Source organism: Ursus maritimus, unplaced genomic scaffold, assembly GCF_017311325.1.
Source record: "Ursus maritimus isolate PB19 unplaced genomic scaffold, ASM1731132v1 scaffold_17, whole genome shotgun sequence".
Taxonomy (NCBI): domain Eukaryota; kingdom Metazoa; phylum Chordata; class Mammalia; order Carnivora; family Ursidae; genus Ursus; species Ursus maritimus.
In genome coordinates this window covers 8,433,260-8,450,509 of record NW_024424119.1, presented here as the reverse complement: position 1 = coordinate 8,450,509, position 17,250 = coordinate 8,433,260, and the positions used below count along the sequence as shown (strand labels likewise).

The following is a 17,250-nucleotide window of genomic DNA, read 5'->3' as shown; positions in this document are numbered from 1 at the left end:
TTACATCAATATCTTAAGATCTATTAAAAGGAGCAATTGAATATCTCTAACTCAAAGTAATTTTGAAGATAGCCAATTAGAGGTAATGAAAAAGTTTAATTGTAGGATGGGTTTTAAAATGCTGCTTTGATTCGTCAAATATAGTACATGTAGTAATTAGAAGGGAGCCCATTCATTTATGCCATTATTGACAAGGAATCTCTGGTAATTAAAAAATCTGATTTATAACAAGCTTATCAGTTGTTATGCAGAAAAATATTTAAATTTAATATGTACAAGACAGTCCTCTTGGTAGTATTATTTGATGAATGAAATGAATATTATTTTATTTAATCATTTAATTTTTCCATTTTAGTTTTGATAATTATTCTGATGGCATTAATTAAAACGTGCACTTAAACTTTCAGTATGCTTCTTGATAAAATGTTTCGAAGAATAAATGACTAACTTTATTTACTTAACTTTCTTATTTATTTCAAAGTATTCTATGGCATTGCCATATTTTGTCTGGTTGCTTTAGTGAGGGCCTCATTTACTGACCCAGGAAGACTCCCCGAGAACCCTAAGATTCCACATGGAGGTATGGCACTCTTCAGACTGATCGCTTTTGCTCTGCCGGCATTATTGCCTTTTTGAATGTGTTTTATAGCTGTTAGCGTGTATTCACTTCATATGTCCTCTAACACCACTCTCAAGTCTTTTCTCCAGCGTTTCCCATCTAAACTCCTTTATTTGAAATTGCAAATCCCAGCCGACTCCCGGTGTCCCCCACTCCCTGCGTCTTCTTTGTAGTTCTCTTATTTGTTTTTCTCGTCTCCCACTCTAGACCTATATAGCTTCTGAGCGTGTAGATTTTTTGTTTTGTTTTCTTTGTTTGTTCAGTGCTATGTCCTTAGTGCCCGTCTCTGTCACTTAGTAGATGCTGGGTAAATGCTTGGTGAATGATACATAATTTACCTGATATATTTTTATTTAATAAAGGAATCTTTTTGATGGTGTCCCTCTCTTCGCAATATTATAAATAGAATATTGCTTAGAGTAAATATTTGTAGTATAATGATACTGTTGCCTGTATTTTTCCTGGTTTTAACAGTTCAGTGAAAAATTGGAAAGCTTTTTATTCTAGTGTCAGTTGAAGGTAATTTGGTGTCACCTTGTTGTGTAATAACCATTTGAACCACACAAATGAATTGAAAACGAATTACTTGCTACATGCCAGGTATAATAAACCTCAGGAGCCCTCTTTCCTCAGTTTCACTTTTTGATCATTTGCTCTGTAAGCTTTGAGAACTCTCTGTACTTTCTTCTAAGGAGACATTTCTATGACTTTGTTGGACATTAGAGAACCAGAATATTGTCTATAGTCCTTCAGTGCTTTCCAGCCTTGCTGACAGTAGAGTCACAACGGAGCTTTTAAAAATCTCAATGTCCTGATCCCGAGCTCGTATTAGTTAAATCATAATGTATGGAGGTAGGAGCCAGATATCAGCATTTTTCAAAGATCCCAGGTGATTGCAGTGCGTAAATAATTGGGGAACCTATTAATTCCTTCTGAAATTAGGTTAGTGGCAAGTCACTTAGGGAGCCTCCCTTGAGTTCCTGAATGTTGTTTTTTGAGACCCATCATTTAGGGACACACGTAGCCTTGCAAGCTTAATGATTAAACGGGAATGATATGACACTGATGTTTACGTGACTGTAGAAGTTTCTGAGAACTGTGTCGAGTATTTCATTTCTGTTCACTTAAAGAAGCGATATCGCTGTCAGTTTTTGTGTGTGTTTAGGCAGGGAGGGTGGCAGTCTGCAATTTGTACTGAATCTCTTTTCTCAACTAGCCTAACCCAAAGAAAGGCTCTCTAACACATTGATAAATAAATGTATTGCCTCCTTCAACGCTAAAGCCCGGTGTTTCCAGAAAATTAGAGAAGCAAGCTTTTCCTAACTCAGGGCCGCGTTGTGATGAGCACTGGACGTCATATGCAACTAATGAATCATTGAACATCAAAAACTAATGATGTACACATTAAAAAGCAGGACCCATTTCTGGCAAAATCTTTAGTTTGTAGTGGTCAAACACTCAAATGCCTACGTGTATCAGATACTGCAGATCGGTGAAAGGGGCCAAGAAAGAACTACTTCGTATTGAAAATCTCATATCCAAAGGCAGCAGCTACAGTGAAATTGTCACGTAGGCCCGGTATTCATAGATTTTACATTTTTAAAGAGAAAACAGAGAATTGCAGTTTTTAAGAGAAATTTTATGATTTAAAAAAATGAACAACTAACTAGAAATTTTAAGAACATTGGTTTTAAATGAATACTAAACAAATTATGTCTGTAGGCCTAATTGAATCTACCATGTTACCTTTAGCTTATTAGACCCTAGTGATGGAGGACTCCATGCTGTCTTGCTGCTGTTTGCATGTCTACATTCTTTCTGATCTCAGTTTACATTTGGTCTAGTTTTCTTCACCGATCCTGAAGACTTACATTTTGCCCAATTGAAAAAAAAAATACATTCATGTATTGTATTTTAATGTTTCCAAGTCTTTTACTGTGTCCTATCATTTGATCCTCATGGTAATTGCATGAAGTAGGTAGACTGAATAATCAAGTGTAGATTGTCCTCTGTAGGTCACAGAGCAGGTTGTTACAGAGCTGCTGTGACACCCAAATACCAGTCTCTGTCGTCTTTTTTACCACGTATCTATGTAGAGATTAATTATTTTAGCCCTTTATTCACCTTTGCTTTGATTCTGGGGAAGATTGAAGTCATCATATGCCTCGTGGTGCTGATTTCCTGGTTATTTTGTAAATATGCTTTTAACTTAGTAAAAAAAAAATAAATATTAACAGTGGAAAAAATAACATAGCATGACTAGAGAGTTGGGGCTATAAAAAATGACATTTATTCATCATTGTTTTAAGGTTGAGTAGTTTCATATAATTGAATTCTTTAGAAAAGGAAAGTTAAGCCCTAATACTTTTGATTTTAACTAAGTTTTAATTGAATTACTGTGAAGTATTTTACATGACTTTTAAAAAAATAGAATAAATTTAGTATCTATGTGACCTGCCAAATATATGAGGCAGTTTGACTGTAAGAGAATGTTCCATTGTCCCACACAAAGATCCCCAGAATGATTTTTATAAACTTTTTGGGGATGTAGATGAAATAGTCAAATGAAATCTTTAAATGTCTATTTATATTATTCAAATTAATCCCATGCATGTTTGAAATATAGAAATATTACTTTATGTCATTTTAAAGTTTTGTGAAATGATTTCGTTCAATCTCTTATCTTTAAAAAAAACAGCTTTATTGAGTATAATTCACATGCCATATGATTCACCCATTTCAGATGTACAATTTAGTGGCTTTTAGTATGGCCACAGAGTTGTGCAGCCATTACCACAATCAATTTTATGTATGTATGTATGTATGTAATCTCTAAGTCCATCGTGGGGCTCGACTCATAACCCAGAGATAAGAGTTGCATGCTCTACTGACTGAGCCAGCCAGGCGTCCCACCACAATCAGTTTTAGAACATTTTCTTTTTTTTTTTTTTTTAAAGATTTTTAGAGAGAGAGAGAGCACAAGCAGGGGGACTGACAGGCAGAGGGAGAATCAGGCTCCCCACTGAGCTGGGAGCCCGATGTGACGCAGGACTGGATCCCAGGTCCCCGGGATGGGATCATGTATGACCCCGAGGCGAAGGCAGACGCTTAACTGACTGAGCCACCCAGGCGCCCCTAGAGCATTTTCATCATCAAGCTCTTAACTTACATGTTTGACTTCAGTGTTTTTGTCATCATCAGAGCCACTTTGAGTAGAGTCACCCTGTTGGAGAGCATTCCAAGTTTTAAAAAAATATAACATATTTAAAATTTGTGTGATAATGTCCCTTGAAATTGTACCCCAAGTGGTAGGGACATGTGCCATTCATGCTCAGGGTCATGTTTTCACTTGTAGTTTTGCTCCCCTCCCCATTTCTTATATTGCTTTTTAAAGGAGATCTGTCAGAGACTTACTGCCATTTATTTTCTACATTGGCAAGTGATTCTGCCGGGGAACCTCTGTGAAGAGCCAACTGTTGTATTGATTTTCATAGTTTCCAGTTATATTTTCCTCCCTAAAACATTATTTTGTGGTTTGAAATACAGTAATCGAGAGGGCCTAATACGTAAGTTTTTTAAAAGTCTTCAATAGAAGGTGATTCCTTTCTGACGGATAAATACAACAAAACCAAATCTTGCTTTATATTTACTCACGCATTTACAGCGTTGAGAGAATCCACGCTACGCAGTGCGATACTGTTTACGTAGGTTCTTTACTTAGGTTTACTCAGTCATTTATGGGGTTTGTCTTCTTTTCTTTGATTTGTTTTATGTTTTGATTTTTTTTTCTTTAAAAAAAAGTCACTTTTCAATTTTTCTTTCCTTTAAAATTTTTCTTTCCTTTAAAAAAGGTCAGTTGTCGATTTTTCTATAGCTATCATAAATTAGCAATTGAATTCTCTCTCCCATGGGCTTTTTTTTTTTTTTAATTTAAAATTTTTATTTCCATCACTTACAGATGGTATTTTGCCTTCCAATTTTTTACCCACGGGCTTTTATTTTATATTAGATGGCTAGTACAAAAGTCTTCAGATATCAGAATATGTCAGTCACCAAGGTCACATTTGGAATGAATAAACCTAAAGAAGGAAAGGGAGAAGAGCAGGAAATGGTTTCTAGATATGTAGGGTAGGTTAAGACGGATGGATTTTTTTTCTTGCTGTATGAGGCAAAAACATAGATGATACTTTAATTAAATTTCTAGGTTTTTAAATAGTGATTGTTTTCTTTGTTCTCTAAACACATAGGGTGTGTGTGTGTGTGTGTGTGTGTGTGAAAATGTAAGTTTTCAAAGCCATTTTAGATACTTGTATAGTATCTTAAATTTAGCCAATGGAATGGCTCAAGCTCTTTCTTTAAAGAAATTTATCATCCAGACCATAGATTTGCAAACTCTTCTTTACTGTACAGGTCCAGATGGTAAATATTTTAAGTTTATAGACCATACAGTCTCTGCAACAGCCCCTTAGCTCTGCCATTGCAGCCCAAAAGCAGCCATAGATAAAACCTAAATGAATGGGTGTTCATTTGAACTGTGTTCAAATAAAACTTTATGTATGGACACTGGAATTTGAATTTCAAGATTTTTACATATCACGCATTCTTCTTATTTTCAGTCGTTGAAAATTGTAAAAACAATTCTTAGCTCGTGAAATCAGGTGGTGTCCTGGATTTGCCTGTGGACTGTAGTTTGCCACCCTGTGGTCTAGACTTCACAATTACAGGCTTTCTTTCACTATAGCCAGTCTTTTCTGAAAACACAACCTTTCAAGTATGAAATAAAGAATTTTACTTTCTAGAATATCATATGCTGAGATGACCAATAATTAATATACCATATTTATATTTTAAGGCACTGGTTTAAAAACTAAAGTTTTTCTGTTGTCTTTTAATGAAAATTGGTTTATCAGGGGGAGTCTGCCTCCTGACTATATTCCTTGCACTATGTGAATTCAGAGTTTTAACCCTGGGATGTTTGGGAGCATCTAGCTAAGTGGGAAAAGAGTAATCGGCTTGTGACATTATATTGTGCTGCATATGAAGTGAATTTTCATTTCAGTTACAGTTAAATAATACTAGTTTAACTATCTAAATTAAACTTTAATGTTGCTTTCTCACATAAGTTTTTACTAAAATAAGAACTGTAAGTAAGAAATGAAAGAGGATCTTAACTCTAGGAAACAAGCAGGGTGGCTGGAGGGGTGGTGTGTGGGGGGATGGGGTAAATGGCTGATGGGCCTTAAGGAGGGCACGTGATGTAATGAGCACTGGGTGTTATGTGCAACTGATGAATCACTAAATTCTACCCCTGCAACTAATAATATAGTATATGTTAACTAAATTGAATTTTAAAAAAGAATTAAAAATGAAGTTTTAAATGCAAAAGTTAATTTCTCAACTTTAGTATTGGAACAATTAATTTGATGATATTATTATCTTTTAGAAAATTGAATACTACCTACTGTTTTCTTCTTTTACTTATATCTAGAATCTTTCATTTTTAAAAATTCATACTTTATTTTATTTTTATTTTTTAAAGATTTTATTTATTTATTTGACGGAGAGACAGCCAGCGAGAGAGGGAACACAAGCAGGGGGGTGGGAGAGGAAGAAGCAGGCTCATAGCGGAGGAGCCTGATGTGGGGCTCGATGTGGGGCTCGATGCCAGCACCCTGGGATCACGCCCTGAGCCGAAGGCCGATGCTTAATGACTGAGCCACCCAGGCGCCCCTAAAAATTCATACTTTAGCAAGCATTTAGTGACCACCTACTGAGTGCTAGGGTCCTACTTTGCATATACGAATATTCACTCAAAGTGGGAGTTAAGTTACTATTATTATACCCATGCTTTTAACAAGGTTAGAGTGTAGTTTAAATATAAGTGATGGAAGGTTTAAGAATTTTGTAAAAGTAAAATTCCATTTCAACAAATATTAAATAGATACATTCTGTATAATAAAGCAGTTGTCTTGGTAGATGACTTTCATATAGTTCTTATAGATCTGATTAGAAAAATTTATAATGAAAATAAATGACTTTTTATTCCTGTAAACTTAATGTTTTTAGCACAAAACTTAAATGTGTGCTCTTTAATTACAAGGTAGAGGAAATTGCTAGTTGGTGGTAAGAGTTTTGTAAAGATCTCCCTTATTTCCATTAAATAATAATTTTCTTGTAATCTTCTTTACTTCTGAAATCATTCTAATACCTCCTAAACCCATCTGAAACCCTTTTCCAACCCTCCCATAAACACTCCCAAATGAATTCACGGATATTAAAAATATAAAATGGTTAGGGGGTGGGAATGCTATCTCTGTTTTTCTAATGAGTTTATAGGATTGATTTTTTTTAAAGCTTTTATTCATTTATTTGAGCAAGTGAGCGAGAGACAGGGAGCATGCGTGAGCACAAGCTGGAGGAGAGGGAGGGGAGGAGGAGAAGCAGACTCCCCGCTGAGCAGGGAGCCTGATGGGGGCTCAATCCCAGGACCCTGAGATCATGACCTGAGCTGAAGGCAGACGCTCAACCGACTGAGCCACCCGGTTGCCCTAAAGAATTGATTTTGGCTTCTTAATCAATGAAACTAGGATTCAGCATTATTTCTTCTTTAGAGTCTTTAATAAAATTTCTAGAAATTAATTTGTTTACATAAAATTCTGTTTTAATATAATAATTTGGTTGTGCTTTCGGGTTTTTCATTAAATTTTACTTATAGCAATTATGTCCATAACCCAAATACATTATTTTCTATCCCCTAGTTTGACTATTAATTGTGTCTTACTACTATAGTGTTTAAAATTAGAAATGTAGAATAAGACATGCATAGAATAGAGAAGCAATGTTTATGGCAAACTCTTTTACAGTGAAGATGTAGAAGAAGAGAAATCTCTTGGACATATATAGAAGACTTCCTATAAAATCTAAACTGTTGCTAAATTTCAACATTACTCATTTGCCTTTATTAAATGGATTTTAATTTCCTTCTCTAGAACGGGAGTTCTGGGAATTATGTAACAAATGTAATTTGATGAGACCAAAGCGTTCCCATCACTGTAGCCGCTGTGGCCACTGTGTTAGGAGAATGGATCATCACTGTCCATGGTAAGAAATTTATGATTTACTTTTAGAAAAATAGTAAAAAATCAATCTTAGTACTTAGCAGATTTAAATAAGAGTTATATTAAAGTCATGCAGTTTTAAAAAATCCTTCACTAAGGATACCTTTATTCCATCAGGTTCTATGAACTGCCAAAGTCATTTTTGCGCAGAGATCCTATCTTTTCCAACAAAGAGATACTGGAGCAGAAAACTGACATTTCAGATGCACCCAAGTGTACAAGAGAACTAAGACGGTTGTGTTAAATGAGGCAATGTATGTAAAGCATTGTAGTGTGGTATCTGACTCATAAAAAGTATTGAAATAGCAGCCGTTCCTGTCTCTAACTGTAGTAAACCATATACATCGCATTGTTTCTGAATCCCTTTCCAGGTGTTTAAAGAATAACGCATCGCAGATACCCTGATAACCTCCTTTCTCCCCCTGTAAGCTTTTTTCAATATTATGTATTGGACACAGGTATTAAGATTCCATGCAAGCTGGACGTGCTGTGTCAGGGGTAGTTAGCTGATTCTGCTGGCGTGCCAACATTTTTGGTCAATAGGGGGCTCTCTTGTAATATTTTTAAAAACAGTTCAGTTGGGAAATAGAATTTTGAAAACAAATGCTGTGAGAATTCTGCATTGTATCTCATTTCAAAGCTGTCACAAAAATCTGTGAACAAGATATTGTATTTAATTCTGTTTTCCTAGCATGGGATCTCTGTATAAATATTTAAACTAGTATAGTGTAGCACTTTGTAAATATATCTAAATACATATATATTTATGTTTGTGCACACATACATGCACATCTACAAAGTTAACAGCAAAATGGGCTGCTTAAATTTATAACTGCATTTATCTGTAGTTGACTCGGTGATGGAGTTTAGCTTTGCCGGATGAAGCTGACCAATTTAGAGTTTCCCATAATTTTGATAACTTACTCTGATAGCACAAGTTAGTATTTGCAAGCTTTTAGTGAAAATTTGATTTTTACCATAAACTGATTATTTAAACAGAAGGTAATTTCCCGAGATTAGGAAAAATAAAAGCATTTTAGATAAAAGCACTTTGTTACTATATTAAAAAAGTTTAAAATTGTCTAAGTCCATCAATGGAATAGTCTAGTATATAATGCTGATGTTTAAAAACTGTGCCTTGATTTTAAATAGATTAATTCTCAAGTGATTTTCTAAACCTCAGCGATCTGTTTACAATTACAACAGTAATACATCAAAAAACAAAAGACTAGGTAAAACACGTATCATTAGGCAAGTAGTAACCACACTGAAAAACTCAATTGTATACCTTTTTTAGAGTTATGTTTCTGATTAACTAAGAATATAATAAATGTTCATCTTATGGTTGGATATTGATACTTCCTTTTAAAAGAACTCAAGAGTTTAAGCTTAAAAAATAATCAACCAGGGGATGTTTTGGTCCTGTGGAGATTAGTGACATTCTTTCTTTATTTTTAAGGAATAAAGCTTAACTTGATTGGGGTGATCTCTTTGTTTGTCAGCCTCTTCCATGGTTTTCAACTTCTCAGAATACTTGTGGGAAGAACAGTGGAAGGAGAAAGAGTTGGAGGTAGGAAAGGAGCGTAGCCCAGAGGCCTTAAATAAATCGAGGGACTTTTGTGATTGAATTCCTTCATAGGGCATTGCTGAGGTAGTCAGAGGGTGAGGGAAATGGACGGTGTGAATTGGAAGCAAGGAAAATTTTTGATATTTTCAGAAACTGCAATATCTTAACTGCCTAACAGCTCTAGATTTGGGGGTCAGTTCTCAGATCACCTGGAGATCTTCTCTCTTTCTGGCTTCCTGAATAGTTTACTAAAAGAACTCTTACATGTAGACCGAGTACCTTCGTGTTTCTCAAAGCTCTTTGGTTAAGAATGCCATCATTAAAGCAGGTGGGGTCAAGGAGGATGGGACGAGGATAAGTCATTGAAGCCACAGCTGTTGGAGAGTGTGTTTGAGTGCACACGTGAACAGATTTCTGTGAAGGCCCTGCTTGCAAGTCACAAAACACAGGAACTTTCATGTTTACAAAGCATGAGCTCTTGAGTTTAGGAAATGCCTCTGCGGGTTTTGCATTTAGTTCTGTATCTGATTTTAAAAAACAGTTTAACGATACACCTTTGAAACAACAGTTAGGAGTTGAATCAGTTATATCTTTTCCCCCAAACAATGGCAGTATAATGCTATAGCAAAATGAAAACATTTGTGCAAGGTAAGTTATAGTTTTGAACTAGCGTTTTCTGCAGGAATTGTAAAATATTCTGAAAATTTGGAACAGTAAAATTTTCCGCCTGCATTAGCCTTGAAAATTGTAGGATTGTCACGTTAATTATTTTTCCTAGCTACGATTCACTGTTGTCATGGTGGAAGTGTAGCTCTAAGAGTTTGTAAATACTTGTGGATATAGATTTCTTTTCAGTGGCTAAGGATAGAATTGGAAAAGTAAGAAGAATTGAGAGTGCTTAGCGGCAAGGTCAGCGTGGCGGCCTTCAGTCCTCTTACTTGAATCATTCAAGTTGCTCTCCACAGCTGGGATGCTGTTGGAAGAGCAATATATAGAAGGTTCTTGTTCTCTTGGCTACTATCGCTTCCTCTGGCAAGTGTCTTCTCTCCTTTGTTCCTGTTTCCATACCAATGAAACGAGGAGACTGCCATCTGCTCTTCCTGCCACACCGGGTGGTTGTGAGTGGAAGGCAGATCGTATCCGTGGACTTCCTTTGTAAAGTAGAAAGTGCTTTCCAAATGTGAGGTGGCATATTTAGAGTATATCTGTTCCTGTGTACTGTTTGCTTGTAGGTTTAAGTGGCGTTAGCATGTCTCCCTGAAGTCAAGCAAATGTGAAGTTGTTTGCGTTTATTTTCAATTTTACCGGTCCTGAGGCGAACAGCTTATTAAAGTTTAAAATATTATTTCTATTTTCCTTTTTTCTTCAGGATTAACAACTGTGTTGGTGAAGATAATCATTGGCTTTTTCTGCAGTTGTGTTTCTACACGGAACTTCTTACTTCCTACGCACTGATGTTTTCTTTCTGCCACTATTATTACTTTCTTCCAGTAAAAAAGCGTAACTTGGTAAGAAATGTTTATATCCATTCATGTTAGAACGACTGTGGCACACAGTTATTAACATGTGGTTCCTTTAAGTGCAGAAGACTGAAAACAAAAAGCAACAAAAATAAACTCCAAACTTGGTGAATTTTAAAATATATTGGGATTGAGAAAATAGACCCTAATCTGACGTTCCCTTTTAACCAAATCTATTTATGATTATTTATTAGGGTTGAGTGACTTTCTTGAAAAAGCAATGTATTAGATCTTTCAGTATATATGTTTTGGTTTAAAAATACCTACAACAATGAGAGTAAGTGAAAAATGTTAACTTCTTGTTTCCTTTCAGGAGTAAAAATAGACTATAATTTTTTAAAGTTCTCAAAGGAATGTTCAGTTTTCAAGAAAAAGGACTTTTCCCACCTGACTTTTAACAATAACGAAAAGAATTTTCAAGATCCTTTAAAAAGTTGTTATATATATACCATTGGAAACAGTGCTTTTCCCATTTTGTACAGGAATAACAATAGGATCTTAGTAGGGCTTGCCCCAGATTGGTGATGTTAGGGTGGTTGTGGGAGTAAGAGCAGCAGCAAGTCTTAAGTACTTGACCACGTACGTATCAACGCCATGCTGGGGGCACGGTTCCATTCTCACTTTAATGCACACAACAGGCACGGTGGGTGGGTATGCTTTTCCCCCAGTTTTATAGATGAGCAAACAGACTAGCAGGTTAAATAGGTCGTTACTGAAGGCACAAAGCTAGGAAGTAATTATTCAGCTGGTTTTCGTTGTAGAGCTGGGATTTGAATCTGATCGTGTGTTCTTGAATCTTCCGTGCTGTGTGTACAGTTGATGTTCAGCCTGATCTTGTGCATTATTTGGACTTGGATTGTGTTTTTGAAGTTGTGTGTGTGTGTGTGTGTGTAAGTCAGAGAAAGAGGCAGACAGGCAGACAGAACAGAAAGAAAACATACACAAGGGTGTGCATGTGTGTGTGAGGACGGAAGGGAGGGAGGGAGCAAGGGAAGAAAGACCAGAATCCTTGATGGAGAAGGGGATTTTTCTTTCCTATTTATATCATTTTATACTGTTTAAATCTTAAAAACAATAATCTCAGTGGTGGCACATATAATTAAATTTTGGAATAAGGGAGCGAAGGGCCTTTCTAAAGAATAAGGTCTTTAAGTTCTGTGTCTTTAGATCATTTTTGTATATATGATCATTTTTTTAAAAGATTTATTTATTTATTTTAGAGAGAGAGAGAGTGAGAGAGAGGGAGAGAGGGAATGCATGAGGGGGAAGGGCAGAGGGGGGGAGTCCCAGGCAGACTCCTTGCTGAGCACAGAGCCTGACACGAGGCTTGATCTCACGACCCTGACATCACGACTTGAGCTGAAACTAGGAGTAGCCAACTGCACCACCCAGGCGCCCCTATATATGATCATTTTGTATAATTAAAAGAGGATATTTGCTCTTGTTGCTTGGCTGTGTATATTAGTGGGGCCTTGTGGTGATTATGCTTATTAAATGTAGATTGAGCAATTAAAATCAGATACTAATAACTGAAAACAGTTCAAAACGGAGAACTTTAAATATGGGTGTTTGACATTTTCACGCGGAGAGTTTAGTGCATGCTAGTACTGTGGTTTCAGAAATGTTTCATCTTGTTTCTAGATTAATTTCTGGTATAATTGGCATTACACTTAGAATATGTAAAAGGTTGAACGTATTCCCCCAAGAGTAACCTGTTTCAAATAATGGAGCCTAATAAAAGCATTAAAATTGCCCAGTAAGATTAAGGTCGTAATTTTTTAAGTAGAGAGGGAGAGATACAATTTGGTGATGTTAATGAAAACTTAATAGAGGTTCTCTAGGAGGAAATGCATTGTAGTATAGTGGAGGGATTGGCATTTGAACCCTCCACCTGTTTTTATTAATGAAGTTTTACCGAAACACAGCTACTCTCATTTGTTTCCATATCGTCTACAGTTGCTTTTGGGCTACAATAGCACCTGTGGTTGTGATGGGGTCGTATGGCCCAAAAAACCTAAAACATTGTTGACTCCCTAGCTCTCTAGATTGGGTTTGCCAACCCTGGTAGTAGAATGATCTTGGCTTTGTAAACAGACATACCTAGGATCAAAGCCTGAGTTTTGTTATTATACGTATAACCTTTGACACCATGTTTAACCATTCTGAATTACAATGTTCTCTTCTGGAAAATGTGAATAATAAGAGATTAAATGAGATAACACATGTAAAATATCTGATATATAATAGACGTTCAGTTTATGTTATGCTTGACTTTATAAAAGCTCTTAGAAGGAGGAAACAGGTTTTTTTTTGCCTATTAATTTTTTTAAAAAGATTATTTATCTGAGAGAGAGAGAGAGATTATGCATGTGCATGCAAGTGGTGAGGAGGGGTAGTGCGAGAGGGGGAGGAGCAGACTCTGAATGTGGAGCCTGACATGGAGCTTGATCCCAGGACCCCAGCATCATGACTTGAGCCGAAACCAAGAGTCGGATGCCCAGCCAAATGAGCCACCGAGGAGCCCCTGGCCTATTAATGTTATGAAAATTTACAGACTGTTTGATAATATTGCTGGGAGGCTGATGACAGACTAAAGAAATTTCAGTGCTCAAGAATATTATGGTCCTATTTCACTGAAGGATTAACACATTTGAAATTACAAATTGATTTCCCTTTCCAGATGAAAGGTGGAAACTTTGGAAAAATTCTACCAATTAGAGGAAGAATCACTTTTTTTTTTTTAAGTGGGAAAACAGATTATAGGTGATAACAATTGAATCCTTAGAAATATATATAAATATTATATGATTTTATTAAATGTATATTTACATGCATACTGAATGTTGACAAAACACCAGCAGAATAGTAAATGTTTATTAAGAGATTAGCGGCACCTGGGTGGCTCAGTTGGTTAAGGGTCTGCTTCAGCTCAGGTCATGATCCCAAGGTCCTGGGATCGAGCCCCACATTGGGCTTCCTGCTCATGGGAGCCTGCTTCTCCCTCTCCTCCCCGCTTGTGTTCTGTCTCGCTATCTCTGTCACTATCTGTCTCTCCCTCTCAAATAAATAAAGTCTAAAAAGGAAGAGATTAAAAATGTAGGAGAAAATACAAAAAGTGGGTAGAAGCTGATTTTGTATGGTATAAGATAGAGGTATATATATTTTCATATATATCTTGGCATGTGGCTGTCCAGTTTTCCCAACACTATTTACTGAGGAGACTGTCCTTTTCCCTTTGACTATTCTTGATTCCTTTGTCAAAATTAATTGACCAGATATGCATGGATTTATTTCTGGACTCTCTATTTTGTTCCATTGTTTTTTTTGTGCCTGTTTTTACATCAGTATCATGCTGTTTTGATTACTAATGCTTTTTAATATAGTTTGAAGGCAAAAAGTGTGATGCCTACAGCCTTGTTCTTCTTTCTCAAGATTGGTTATTCGGGTTTTTTGTTATTCCATACAAATTTTAGGGTTGTTCTGTTTCTGTGAAGAAAATGTTGTTGGAATTTTGATAGGAATTGCATTCAAATCTGTAGGTTGCTTGGATAGTGTGGACATTTTAAGCATGTTTAATTCTTTCACTCCATGAGCACGGAATAGCTTTCCATTTATTAGTATTTTCTTCAGTTTCTTTCATCAGTGGCTTAGTTGTCAGATTTTTTCCTTCAATAGTTAAATTTATTCTAAGGTTTTTTAATTTTATTCTAAGGTTTTTTTTTTGATGCAATTATAAATGGGATTGTTTTGGGGGCCTGGGTGGCCTAGTCGGTTAAGCATCTGCCTTCAGCTCAGATCATGATCTCAGGGTCCTGGGATGGAGCCCCATGTCAGGATCCCTGCTTAGCAAGGAGTCTGTTTCCCCTTCTCCCTGTGTCCCTCCCCCTGCTCATGCTCTCTGTCTCTCTCTCCCTCTCTCTTTCTCAAACAAATAAATAAATAAAATCTTTAAAAAATAAATGGGATTGTTTTCTTAAATCTCTTTCTGCTAGTTTGTTATTAGTGTATAGATACACAACTGATATTGTATGTTGATTTTGTATCCTGCACCTTTACTGAATTAATTCACTAGTTCCAACAGTTTTTGGTGGAGTCTTCAGGTTTTCTATATATATCATGTCATCTGCAAAGAAGGACAGTTTTACTTCTTTTCTAATTTGGATGCCTTTTATTATTTTTTTTTCTTGCCTTATTGCTCTGACTTGCAGTACTAAGTTGAAAAAAGTGGTGAAAATGAGCATTCTTGTCTTGTTCCTGATCCTACAGGAAAAGCTTTCAGCTTTTTATTATTGAATATGGTGTTCCTTTGGGCTTGTATATATGGCCTTTATTATGTTGAGATATGTTCCTTCTACACCTAATTTAAGACTTTTTATCATGAATGGATGTTGAATTTTGTAGAATGCTTTTTCTGCTCTATTGAGATGATCATGATTCTTTTTTTTTTTCCATGCTACTAATGTGGTGTATCACGTTGATTGTTTTGCAGATGTTGAACCATTCTTGTATCCCTGGAACAAATCCTACTGGATCACGGTGTATGATTTTTTTAATGTATTGTTGAATTCAGTTTACTAATATTTTGTGGAGGATTTTTACATCTATGTTCATCAGGGATTTTGTCCTGTGATTTTCCTTTCTTATAATGTTGTTGTCTGATTTTGGTATCAGGTTAATGCAGGTCTTGTAAAATGATTTTGAAAGTGTTCCTCTTCAATTATTGTAATAGTTTGAGAAGGATTTGTATTCTTTGAGTGTTTGAAGCTATCTGGTCCTGGACTTTTCTTTGTTGGGTGGTTTTTTATTACTGATTCAATTTCCTTACTAGGAATTCGTCTCTTCAGATTTTCTGTTTCTTCATGAATCAGTTCTGGTAGGTTGTATGTTTCTAGGAATTTATCCATTTTCTTCTAGGTTATTCCATTTGTTGCTATATAATTTTTTATAGTAGTCTCATACGATCCTTTGTGTTTGTGGGGTGTCAGTTATAATGTCTCCTCTTTCATTTCTGATTTGATTTGAGTCCTCTTTTTTTTTTTTTTTGAAGTGAGCCTAGCTAAAGTTTTGTCTATTTTGTTTATCTTTTCAAAGAATCTGCTTTTAGTTTCTTTAATCTTTTCTGTTGTCTTTTTAGTCCCAATTTCATTTATTTTTGTTCTTATCTTTGTTATTTCTTTCCTTCTACCAACTTTTGGCTTGGTTCATCCTTTTTTTTTCCCCCTCGTTCCTTGAGGTATAAAGTGAGGTAGTTTGAGACCTTTCATTTTTCCTAAGGTAGTAGGCATTTGTTGCTGTGAACCTCTCTCAGAACTGCTTTTGCCGCATCTTCGAAGTTGTAGTGTGTTTAGTTTCCACTTTCATTTGCCTCATGATATTTTTTGATTTCTGTTTTGATTTCTTCTCTGACCCATTAGTTGTTCAGTAATATGTTGTTTAATCTCCACATATTTGTGAATTTTGAATTTTCCAGTCTTTTTTTTTGTAATTGATTTCTAGTTTTCTACCATTGTTGTTAGAAAAGATGGTTGGTGTGATTTCAGTCATCTTAAATTTATTAAGACTTTTTTTGTCCTGGAGAGTGTTCTGTGTATGCTTGAGAAGAATGAGTATTCTGCTGTTGTTGGATGGGAGAGTCTATAAATGTCTCTGTGATCTAATGCGTAGTTTAAGCCCAATGTTTCCTCGTTAATTTTGTGTCTGGATGATCTATCCATTGTTGAAACTCAAGTATTGAAGGCCCTGCCATTATTGTATTGCTTTCTATTTCTCCCTTCAGGTCTGTTAATATTTGCTTTATGTATTTAGGTGGCTCTATATTGTTTGCATAAATATTTATGAATATTATATCCCCTTGTTGGACTAATCCTTTTATCATTGTGTTGACCTTCCTTGTCTCTTATTACAGTCTTTGACTTAAAGTCTGTTTTGTCTGATATGAAAGTATAGCTACTTCCGCTTGCTTTTGGTTCCCATTGACATGGAATATCTTTTTCCATCTTTTCACTTATAGTCTGTGTGTCCTTAAAGCCAAAGTGAATCACTCGTAGGCACCATATTGTTGAGGGTTTTTTCTTTAATCCATTCAGCAATTCTTTGTTTTTGATTGGATAATTTAGTCCATTTACATTTAAAGTAATTAGTGATAGGCATGCACTTCATATTGCCATTTTGTTAATTGTTTTCTGGCTATTTTATAATTCTTTGTTCCTTTCTTCTTCTCTTGCTCTCTTCTTTTGTGATTTGATGATTTTCTATAGTTGTGTTGTGTAGGAATTGCTCAGCTAGTTTCTGGATTTCTTTCAAAGAGAATTGTTCCATATGTAGCAGAGTAGATTCAGTGTGTCCATGAAAAGAGTTGAGTTCGGGAGGCTTGTATGTCACCACTTTGGACTGGAATTCCTTTTTTTTTTTTTTTTTGTCTTTGTA

General features: G+C 35.7%; 1 protein-coding gene across 5 annotated transcripts in view; it reads left to right on the top strand.

The window, feature by feature from the left end:
* Window positions 1–17,250, top strand: part of ZDHHC21 (zinc finger DHHC-type palmitoyltransferase 21) — a 59,040-nt gene that overhangs the window by 14,273 nt on the left and 27,517 nt on the right. For 4 of the 5 annotated variants that reach the window (XM_040631448.1, XM_008689836.2, XM_008689837.2 and 1 more), the window contains exons 4-6: window positions 482–580; window positions 7,609–7,720; window positions 10,674–10,812. In XM_040631448.1, coding sequence (XP_040487382.1) covers window positions 482–580; window positions 7,609–7,720; window positions 10,674–10,812 — 350 coding nt within the window. The remainder of the gene's footprint in view (window positions 1–481; window positions 581–7,608; window positions 7,721–10,673; window positions 10,813–17,250) is intronic. The other variant, XM_040631449.1, reaches the window with a different exon arrangement.